This window comes from Pristis pectinata, chromosome 18 (assembly GCF_009764475.1).
Source record: "Pristis pectinata isolate sPriPec2 chromosome 18, sPriPec2.1.pri, whole genome shotgun sequence".
Taxonomy (NCBI): Eukaryota; Metazoa; Chordata; class Chondrichthyes; order Rhinopristiformes; family Pristidae; genus Pristis; species Pristis pectinata.
Window position 1 is genome coordinate 14,374,436 of NC_067422.1, and position 12,199 is coordinate 14,386,634.

The window sequence follows — 12,199 nt, forward strand, 5'->3', positions numbered from 1 at the left end:
TCCCCCAGATCACACAGAAAGTTTGGGTTTATTTCACTCTTAACAACACAGTGATTCTCCATATGGACACATTAGAAAGCTCCAGAACAATTCACAAGATTATCATGCTTTATAACAATGAAAACCAATACAGTGCTCAGAATTTTAGGGATCACAATATATCTCTAAGATTTGCATGATAATCATAACCATAGCTTATAATGAAATGCTATTTTTAATATTCAACTCACAGCATTTTATAAAATTTATTGATACAATGTTCAAATTACTCAAGTGTTCCTCTCATCTGATCTACTCAACTTCTATTCCTGAGGAAGCCCCAAGTTCAGCTGAATTCCCATTTGTCACGTGACAGATCAAAGCCTTGAATGAAAAACATACCCAGGATTTCCAACACTGCTGCCGTTCAAATAGAACAAAAAGCCAATCAAAAGGAGAGTAAGTCTCACAAGGAAGAGGTCAAACTTATCATCTACTTATCCTTGACTCCCTCCTGCAAAAAAACATTCCCAATAATTATATAAGGATCAGCCCTTGCCCTTGGGAAATAACAGAATTTGAATAGGGCACCAAAATACAGACAAACTGGTAAAGAATTCCTACCAGCACATTAACGGAAGGTTTACATGAACCAACGTATATTAAATTAGCAGTTTGAGAACTCATCATGGGCATCATATTAAATTACAAAATGTAAAATATCACACGACTTGAGCAATACTGGAACATATTCAAAATGTCAAAATGCATTATGTATCAATATGTAAGGAAGTGTTGCAGGAACATATTCAAAAGCGGAGAGGGTCTCAGTTTCTTGTCAGCGGTTAAGGGTCCATCAGGAAATGCTCTAATCCAGTCCTGAGAAGCCCACAGCATAGAACTTCCCAGAACTTGCCACCAATAATCTACTTCAAACACAATGATCAGCACAGGAAATGGAATGCTCCGGAACCTAAACGGTCCATTTAGCTCAATTGGCCAGTGCCAGTGTTTATGCTCCACATGAATCTTCACCACTCCACTTCATCTATTCCCAAATCATCTTATTCCTTTCTTTCCCATTTACTTCCATGGAAGCTGTTAATCAGAAGAGGATACTCCCACATCCACCTGTGCTGCTCATAGCCTGATTGGCAGTTGAACACCTTCAATTGTATAAGCAATGACATGTTTGCATACCTCATCAATGTCATCCTTCATCTTCAAGAGGACAGAAATAGCACATTTGCCATTCCTCACCATTCAACTATCTTCATAAAATAAATTAATTTTGCTGGGTTTCAATTAAATTTCCATCAATAAGATGTGCCCTCACCTCCTGTCAACTTGGGCCTAAATTACTTACTGATTGAAGGTGGTACTCTTTTTGTCTGCATGACAGTGCTACAGCAGGTAGTGCATAGCTTAATTTTATCCTGTCGTTTGCAGACAAACCTTTCAGCAAGTTTCTTTGTAGAATCCTCCTTCAAAATATTCTTGTTCTTCATCTCAATCTCACTCCCACAACTGTATGTTTCAGGATGCAGAAACGAATCATTACTCTAGCAAAAATGTTCAGTTAGAAGGCAGACACTGTCACAACAGCTTTTAAACACTGTGCTTGAAAGACTCTTTATATACTCACCCCTGCAGCAAAACCAAGACTTCCATCCAGAATTTGTTTCTGTGTAGAAAAGATGAGAGTAAAATTAAAACACTTAGATAAAAAGGAGTATAACATTTGTCCTTCAGGACCTCAGGATATTTGTAAAATGCTTCACCAACAATCAACTACTTCTGAAGTTCAGTCACTTTTCAGAAGCCAAACAAATGCCAATTTGTTCAGATCAAGATCCTACAAATAGCAATGAGATCAATAACACTGAACAAGCAAAAATACACAGCGCTTCTTCAAATAAATAGTCTCACTTCAAAACTATCTTTGAAATCCCAGCATTGTGCAAATATTGATCAGTTACAGTCATAACATCTCATTTATTGGAGAGAGTTTTCCACACATAGTCTGGGAAATAAAAAGTCTGGAATTGGTAACTAATCATTCACATGCTCTCCATTCATGGTAAGATCACAGCTTTCCATCATTTTCCAGCCATCCTTGGAGTGGATAAGCTCACTGCTCAATACAAGCAAAAACACAATTGATTATGCATTTTGAAAGATTAATGTAATGTGATCCTGCAAAATGAAGGGTAATCCACATCCTGTAAACAATGGAGACAAGTGAGATAAAAGAGAAAAATTTATCCATCCACATGCTCCAAATCCATCTCACCCCATCCTCACCATATTATTTCCTTACACAAGTACAGCAACATGAGGAATAAATGGAACAGGTACAAGTGCAATGCTGGCAACACATACAAGACACGGTAGCCTCACAGGAGATGCCAAAACTATGTTCCACAAAAACTGATTATTCAATTACAAATAAAGCTTTACTACAGTTATCTTTTACATTTTGAAATGAACTAAACTTCATCAAAGCTATTTCACAAGCACAGTCCTTGTGAAGCAGCAATGCTTTGAGAAACATGCCAACATTCCACACCATTTCTAAAGTACACAAGCTTCAGGTCATTTACAAAATATGTCACAAAAGCAAAGTTTCAAAGAGTTTAAAAGTTTACTCCAACTCATACTGGGATGTGTGCATATGCCAAAACATGAAAAAAAATCAATAGACTATTTGAGCAGTAAAAAAACATTAATAAGACGATTCAAAAGAACTGCAAGGGAGGCCTTCCAATCTCCTGGCTGCCACTCAATCAACGTTCTAAAAACAACCCAAAGGAATAAAACAGGTAAAAATTAGGATTCATTACAAATATCTGGAGGTACAAAAAAGGAATACTGGAATTATTAAGCCTTGAAATATGCAAGATAGTTACTCAAGAGTTGCTCAATTCAGAGAAACAACTCTGTAGGAATGCAATGCATTCAAAGGAAAACTAAAAAGAGATTGATGAATCGATCGATACCACAGCTGTTCAAGGCTGGCAAGAAATCAACATTGTTGACCTGCCCTTTTAATCAAACAGTTGCATTGGGAGGATCTAATTAAAATAATATCAGATGCAAGGATCACACTCATCCTTTAAAATGCACTTGTGAGACCGGGAGAGACAGAAAACAGGAGGACGCCTCTCGGCTTGCTCCACCATTACTTACCCACTCACCCAATTTGTCTAAGTCTCATTCGAGCCTCTTTGCGTCCTCTTCACAGCTCACATTCTGCCCCATTCCACCCCACCCCACTGCTTGGTGTTGCCGACAAATTTGGAAACGTTACATTTACTTCCCTTAACCAACTCACTGACGCACATCGTGAACAGCTGAGACACAAGCACTGATCCCTGTCGTAGCCCACTGCCTATCAACCAGAGAAAGACCAATACATTCCTACCTGGTTTCTCTTAGTCAACCATTTCTCAGTCCACACCAATAATATCAGCCCCGTAGAGTTGTACAGCTTTGAAACAGGCCCTTCGGCCCACAACATTTATGCTGATCATCGTGCCTATAGATATTAATCTCATATCCCTCTCTGCCCTGCTTATTCAACTACCTGTCCAGATGCCTCTTAAATGTTGTTACTGTTCCTGCCTCTACCACCTCCTCTAGCAGTTCATTCCAGATACCACCTACTTTTTGTGCAAAAGATCTCTTTTAAACTTCCTCCCTCTTACCTCAACCCTATGCCCTCTAATTTTAGACACCCTTACCATGGGAAGCAGATTCTGGCTATCTACCCAATCTATGCCTCTTATAGCTCGATGTACCACAATCATCTCAGCCTCCTTTGTTCCAGGAAAAACAGATACAAGCCTTCCAGTCCAAGCTTTTAACTAACTCAAGCCCTCTGTTTTGTCTGTGAATGAGCCACATGGAGACTCAAGGTGTAGATGTAAAAGGGGCTTTATTCAGCACGATAAGCAGGCATTCTGGAGAATCTCTCTCTCTCCAATACACTCAGGAGAAAACTCTCTGAACTCAACTGTACACTGAGATTTAAAAATACTTAAAAAGTATTGAGAAAGTACACAAAGATGACAATAAACAATTAAAAACAATTTCAATAATTATAATTACTTTTTTTTCAATATTTTGGGTATAGACAGATAACTCTCTAGAATTGTACATTTACAATGGGAGCACATCTCAATTGACAGAACACTGTTGAATATTCAAATACTAGTGGATGGTCTGAAAGGTTCTGAGCAGACACCAAAAATATAGCTCTTCTATTACAGTGTGAACAATTTTAAATGCCTTCTCTTTGAATCTAACACTATCCCTAATTTCCTTCACAAGCCACAGGAATGAAAAATTGATGCAATTCATGAATTCACTCTTTAAATATTATCCACTGCCTGTCCACCATCAACCCATTAAGTAAAATTCCCCAGTCTAATGTTGTCAATTTGTGCCTTATACCCCCATAGTTTTCTTTGTTCAGATTCAAGACCACAGTTTCTGATTCTCATACCTTATTCTCAATCCTAATGAAGAATTCTATGCTATGGTCTGTCTTCTCTTGTTGCACAATATCCAATTAAGTCCCAGCCCATTCTCGAGCTGGCTCCTCGTCATAATGGTATGAAAAAAGAAGTATATACTTCAGGAATTCCACATCTGTGATATTATTGCTCATTTGGTTCGATGATGTAGAAGATGGAATCAAGCATGAAGATAGACAGGCGTGCAAGACAGGTAGAACTGTAATCATGGGTTAAGTCACCCACATCATGATTTTCCAAGCTAACATCCATCCTCACCTTCACAATGATTTCCTTTATTACCAACACTATCCCATCTCCTTTCCCTTTTTTCCTGTCCTTCCTAAATATTGCTGTTCAGTTCCCTTCCTTGATCACTCTGCAGCCAGTATCCATAACAGCAACAATATCATATTTATGTGTTATTCATACATCTACCTTATTGCAAATGTTCTGTACATTAAGGCACTAGGGAGAGAGGGGAATATTTGGTCCAAGGCCAAGACAAATGAGTGGCTACAATCTTGGCAATGTATTCTGGAATATCATAAGGTTCATAACTTAATGCACAAATCCAAATTCTTTCTCTGTCAATAGTTGTTTTCATTCTTCCAAACAAAAAGGTGCTAAGTACAGAGAGAATCTCTCTGATACGATGAGCAAGTTTACTAATCAGGATAGCCAGGGGCACAGTAAGGGGAGGGAAAAGAATATTTAGTTAAGCTGCATTTATTTCAATGCAGGAGGATTAATAGGCAAGACAGACGAACTCAGAGCATGAATTGGCTCCGGGACTGGGATGTTATAGCCATAACAGAAACATGGCGGATACAAGGGCAATGTTCCAGGATACAGATGCTTCAGGCATGACAGAGGTACAGGAAAGCGAGGAGGGACTTTTGCCTTTTTGACAAGGGAGGACATAACAGTAGTGCTTAGAAACGATATTCTTGAGGGATCGTCCAGTGAGGCCATAATGGGTAGAACGTAGAAACAAGATGGGGAAGGTCACTCTAATGGGTGGACAGCCACCAGTAGTCAGTGTGAACTTGAGGAGTAGGTGTGTAGAGAAATTGCTCATAGTTGAAAGAATAATAGGGTTGTATTGATGGGAGATTTTAATTTCCCCATTATTGACTTGGCCACCTGGAGTGTTAAAGGCCTGGATGGGGTGGAATTTGTGAAATGTGTCCAGAAAAGTTTCCCGAGTCAATATGTTGAGGGCCATACTCGGAAGGGTGCAATGCTGGGCCTCCTCTTAGGGAACAAGGCAGGGCAAGCAAGTGAAGTGGCAGTCAGAGAGCACTTTGGCTTTAATGACCATAAATCTATTAGTTTTAAGATAGTGATGAAAAAGGATAGGACAGGTCTACAGGTTAGGCTCCTAAACTGGAGCAGGGCTAACTTTGGGGGAAATCAGGCAGGATCTAGCAGAGGTCAATTGGGAGAGCCTCTTTCAAGGGAAAGGAATGAATGGCAAGCAGGAGGTTTTTAAAGAGTGTGATAACAAGAGCCCAGGGGCAGCATGTTTCTGTTCGGGTGAAGGATAAACCTGGCAAGTTTAGGGAACCCTAGTTGATGAGAGATATTGAGGCTCTGGTCAAGAAAAAGGAAGCATACATTGGGTTTGGGAGGTCGGGGACAAGGTGAATCCATTGACGACTATAGAAAGGAGGGAAATCAGGAGGGCAAAGAGAGGGCACGAGACGGATCTGGCAGGTAAGGTTAAGGAATATAGAGTAAAAGGGTGGCTAGGGAGGGAGTACGTCCCCTTAGAGATCAGCCGCCTATGTCTCGAGCCACAGGAGATGGATGGAAGTTTTTAAACAAATATTTCTCCTCGGTGTTTACTGAGGAGAAAATCATGGTTGCTCAAGAGGTAAGGGGAACAAGTGGAGATGTTTTAGAGAACATTCATATTACCAGGGAGGAGATATTTGCACCCTTGCAGTGCGTTAAGGTGGATAAATCCCCAGGGGCTGACCAAGTGCAACCTCAGACTTTCTGGGAGGTTAGAAAAGAAATTGCAGTGGCGGTATTTTACATTTATATCCAGTCTTCAGCATATTTAGATGTCCCAAGAAAGTAATTTGACAAAATAAATCTGACACAAGGTCAGAGAAAAGAAACACAATATAGCCAAGAACCTAGTCAAAGAGATAGATTTCACGGTGCTTCTTAAGGAGGTGCAAAAAGAAAGCTGCAAGGATTTAGGCAAGGAAACTCAGAGCTCATGGAATAGATGTTTGAATAATGGCTCCCAATGGTGGAGCAAAAGATATCAGGGAATACAATAAAATTCACCACCACCATGAATCAACATTAATTACTGCACCAGCAAGTTGGTCATTTCCCTTGACCTCTGAGCAATCAAATCAAGCAATGATCCCAAAGCATCTTCTCCACCTTATTTCTAGTTAGCTATTTTACTGCTGGTGATGCCAGGCCTTTGTTTGGATCCATGGAAAGTAGAACCCAAAACATTACAGCTAACAACTGATTGTGCTAATTTGCACAGCAGGTTAGATCCACAATCCTTGCTATGTTGAACAATAGACAACTTCACATGTTGAGAATATAATTATGGATTATAATATTAAAACTATTTTGTTCACATGTAAAATTATATCCTATTACAATCTTCTTAAACTTCATTATCAGTCACATGGTATATAACCAATTTATTGCTCTTGAAGGTGGATAAATGTACATGTGAAAATGCTGGAAAGACAACACTCGTAGATTTGTTTACTAACCTCTGCTGACTCAGCGAATACTACACATCACCATGCAGAATTTAAAACACCATGGAGTAAATCCCACAATCGACAAAACTATTGTCCATCTGGAGCATATCCTATGGTTGCAGTTGGCATTGGGGAAAGTGAAACAAATTATACACCAAAGCAGCTTGTTATTGACTTCAACAGACAATGGATTATTGCTTTACAGTCAGCACCTACCACTGGATCTTTATTATGCTTCAGTTTCACATGGAGTTCTTTTGTCAGTTCCTCTACTAATTGCAGTTAACAACACCTTCCACTCCTTCCTGAAGGGTAATCAGATAACTAATTCTTCCTAGAAACCGGAAACTTGGGAACAGGACAAACAAAGCAGAGTTGGTCATTCAGCCCTCAAGTCTTTCTGTTAGATCACGTTTGACGTGGATATCAGCCATCAGCTCTCTTCTCTGATACTCTCGGTAACAGATTAGGAAGCTCTGCTATCCCCTAGTATCCATAGCCTTTTGGGAGACAGGAGCTCCACACTTCCACTGTGCCTGTTGCAAGGAAAAAATAATTGCTGATTTTATTCCTGAACAATCTTTTTTCAACTTTTGTTCCCTTCACTTGCTTCTCCAGCAGATTAAGCAACGTCTAGGTATCTGGCAAATCTTATTCCCATCTCAACATATCGACAAAATTACCCACTTCTGAATGCAAAGTGTATGCAACCGGTCTCCATAAACTAACCCCTCAAGCCCTATAAATAGTGAGAAATCCATGCAGATTCAACAGAATCCCTCCCCCACCCCAATGCCTGAAATCCCTTCATAGGATACAGTGCTCTGAACTAAACACAATTCCATCACCACTGTAATCCAGCCAGCTTCAGATAACGACCAATACCCCAGTGGGTTTTATTGATTGTTTTTGAACCCATTTTTAAAACGTTTAATGATCTCAGAGCTCCCTAATTTCCTTGCCCTTCTGTCTTTCCCAAGTTTTCACTACTCAAAAATATTCCTGAATATTCCTATTCTCTTTCTTGAAGACGAATGTCCTCACAGTTGCCATCAAACTCCAGTTGCCTTTTCAACTTTGTTCCCACCTATACTATTTGCGATGGTGGTCTCGCCATCTGTAAATTCTTACTGGGACACTCGATGGGCAGAAGAATGGCATCTTTTTTTTAAAAAGCATTGTAAGGTCTTAAAATGCATCAAATAGGCCATAAAAACATCAAATATTGTAGAAGGCAACGAGCAATGATTATAAAATCATAAAATTGTTATAAGCACTGAAGGGCAGCACTTAGCCCATTGAATCTATGTCGAGATCCAGCCTCTGGACTGAAACACAAACTTAATGCATTCATATTGCAATACCTATAATGTACAATAGAGTCCAACCATAGAGCACAGAAACGGGCCCTTGAGCCCAACACATCCATGTCAACCTTTTTGCCCATCTGATCTAATTCCATTTTCCCACTCTTATACCTTGCCTACTTAAGTGCCTGCCTAAACATCTCTTAAATATAGGGATTATAGAACAGTACAGCACAGAACAGGCCCTTCGGCCCATAATGTTGTGCTGACATAGCTAATTCCTCCTACCTACAGAATGCCAATATCCCTCCATTTTCCTCTCATTCATGTGCCCATCCAAGCCCCTCTTAAGATGACTTTGCCTCCACCACCCTATCAGGCAATGCATTCCAGGCATCCACCACTCTCTCAGTAAAAAAAAACTTACCCCTCACGTCTGTTCTAAAACTACCCCCTCTCACCTTAAATGCACGTCCTCTGGTATTAGATTGCTTAATAATAGGAAAAGGATATTGCTTGTCCACCCTACCTATGCTCCTCATAATTTTATACACTTCCAACAGATCACCCCTCAGCCTCCATCGCTCCAGAGAAAAAAGCCCAAGTCTGTCCAGCCTCTCCTGATAGCACATGCCCTCTAATCCAGGCAGCATCCTGGTAAAACTTCACTGCACCCTCTCTAAAGCCTCGACATCCTTCCTACAGTGAGGTGACCAGAAATGCATGCAATACTCTAAATGTGGTCTAACCAGAGTTCTATATCTGACTCCATCACCTCTCCTGGCAGCGAGTCCTCGATATCAACCACTCTGTGTAAAAACAAACTTTCCCCTCAAATCCCCTTTAAAACTCCTTCCTCTCATCTTAAACCCATGCTCTCTTGTTTTGATATCCCTACCATGGAAAAAAGATTCTGACTATTTACCTGATCTATGCCCTTTATAATTTTATATACTGTACCTCTATCAGGTCACCCCTCAGCTTCCTTTGCTGCAAAGAAAACAAATCCAACCTAGCCAATCTCTCCCCAGAGCAAAAACGCTCTAATCCAGGCAACATCCTGGTGCACCTCTTCTGCACCCTCTCCAGTGCAATCACATCCTTCCTATGGTGTGGCAAACAGAACTGCACACAATACTCCAAGTGCGGTCTAAACGGTGTTTTGTAAAGCTGCAGCATAACACCTCAACTTTTATATTCTATGTCCCAACCCATGAAGGCTAGCATACCATTTGCCTTCTTCACCACCTTATCCACCTGTTTGCCACTTTCAGGGAAATATGGACTTGAACCCCAAGGTTCATTTGTTCATTAACATTCCTTCATGCCGTACCATTTACTGTATAAGCCCTACCCCATTTTGACTTCCTGATGTGCATCACCTTACCCTTGTCAGGATTAAATTCCGTCTGCCAACGCACCACCCAACTTTCCATCCAATCCCTATCCTGCTGTAGCCTTAGACAATCTTCGTCACTATCCATAACACCATGAACTTCTGTGTCATCCACAAACTTAGTAATTATCACTCCTACTGTCACATCTAAGTTGTTATAAATGTATCACAAACAACAAGGGTCGCAGCACTGATCCCTGCAGTACACCACTGGTCACAGATTTCCAATTGGAAAAGCATCCTTCCACCACTACCCTCTGCCTTCTATCACCAAGGCAACTTTGGATCCAATTAGCCACCATGCCGTGGCTCCTACACACCTTAATCTTCTGGACCAGCCAATCATGTGGAACCTTGTCAAATGCCTTACTAAAGGCCACGTAGACAACTTCAACCATTCTGCCTTCATCAATCTTCTTAGTTATCTCCTCAAACAACTCAAATTAGTGAGGCAGTATTTCCCCCACACAAAGCCATGCTGACCTGATCAATCGCTGCTTTCCAAATGTACGCAAATCCTATCCCTTCTGATTTTCTCAATTATTTTTCTACCACAGACACAAGGCGCATGGTCTAACGTTATCTGGCGTGCAGCATACAGAATAGTTAAAGTTAAAATTAATAAGATATTTTCATATAAATGAGATAAACTTACTTGTCTCAACAATAAATTACTGCCTAAATGAAAATCAATATACTGCTAATCGAATTAAAAACAGAAAATGTCTTCATCAGAACTTCAATCTGAAATGTTAACACTGTTTCTCTTTCCACAGATGCTGCCTGACCTGTCGAGTGTTTGTTTGCAGCATTTTCTGCTTTTATTTCAAATTACTGCCTAAACTTGATGAAATCTCCCAATGATCTCCCACCTCACAAGGAAACACCAAAACAGACCTGCCAGCAATGCATGCATTCCTTTAGATCTATCACTTTATGACAGATTATGGACCATAACAATGCACTGGCCAAAGGGGACATGCAGGAACTTAAACTTGATTACTTTTGGAGCAGCATACCAAACAAACACACACACAGATCCTCCCCAGCTTACAAATGCCCAACTTACCTTACAACCCCAACATACGACCCAGCGTTTGCGAGACCGACGGCTTGGAATTGCCGGCTGCTCTGGGACTCAGAGATCTTCTGCCGTGTGGGAACTCGGTTAGTGGCCACACTTGTGAACCATCCAGGTTACGAACAGTTCACAAGAACTGAACCCTATCGTAACCTGGGGAGGACCTGTATTATACATCATTCACATATACATGTGTCCTTGACATGTTTAAACATCATGGGGGAGGTAAGGTGCTCATGCCACTGCTGCACCCTGACCCAATTTTAACATCCTAATTTTGCGATCTTTTAACTATAACTGTGATTCCTCTGTAGATCCTTCATTTGTTGCATGGAATTGCCACCGTTCTTCGCGATTTCCCTCCCATGGTTGTAATACTGGCCAATCTCACAACCTCTTAACTCATAGTGATGTCCACTATGGGTGTTCAGTTTTCCCCCACTATCCACATCCCTGTGATGTCACCGTCTGTGCACACTTATTACAATGACTTCAATCTTTGAGACAAAGGGATACTTGGGGAAAATGGATTTTAATAAAGGTGCTAAATTATTTAAAAATCTATTGAATAGTTTAGTTCCCACCTTAGCAACCAGTCATTTCCTTCCAATTTGAATATATCCCCACTCTTCTATCTCCTAACCTGACTAATAATCTGCCTTCAATTCCAAGAGCTTTAATTTTGGCCAAAGGTTCTCGACATACAATTTCATTGAATATATCTATAACATTAATATCTATACACATCCTTCCATCCGATGCTTTAGCTACTTCCTTAAAAATAAAATCAATCTGGTTCATTGGACATAAACCCATTTTTTCCAAATTTGCATTAGCTCTCAATAAAATCAGTTCAAATTCCTCCCTGGTTTAAGTTCACCACTTCCCTCCATCGTACTCACCCACCTGTTTTTGGCCAGATAAACAAAAGAATTTGTGTTCAAGTCTTTTGGGCAGTCCCTCAGGATCTAGGATAAAGTTTGTGAGGTGGTACATTCCTTACCACTTAGGCAGAGCTTCTAGGCTTAAGTAGGTCCTTTCCCAACCCAAGGACATTTCACAGAGAATGCAGTCACCATTGTAATTCAAGGAAAAGTAGTGGACATTTTGTACACGGCAAGGTTCCACAAGCAGCAATTCACAAAACTGCTAATTTAAGCTCTAGAACTTCA

The 12,199-nt window shown here is 40.3% G+C and overlaps 1 protein-coding gene across 2 annotated transcripts in view; it reads right to left on the reverse strand.

Annotated features, from left to right (window-relative positions):
* LOC127579776 (zinc transporter ZIP11-like) overlaps positions 1–12,199 on the reverse strand; it is a 601,467-nt gene that overhangs the window by 586,696 nt on the left and 2,572 nt on the right. For both annotated transcript variants that reach the window (XM_052032691.1, XM_052032690.1), the window contains exon 2: positions 1,625–1,663. In XM_052032691.1, coding sequence (XP_051888651.1) covers positions 1,625–1,663 — 39 coding nt within the window. The remainder of the gene's footprint in view (positions 1–1,624; positions 1,664–12,199) is intronic.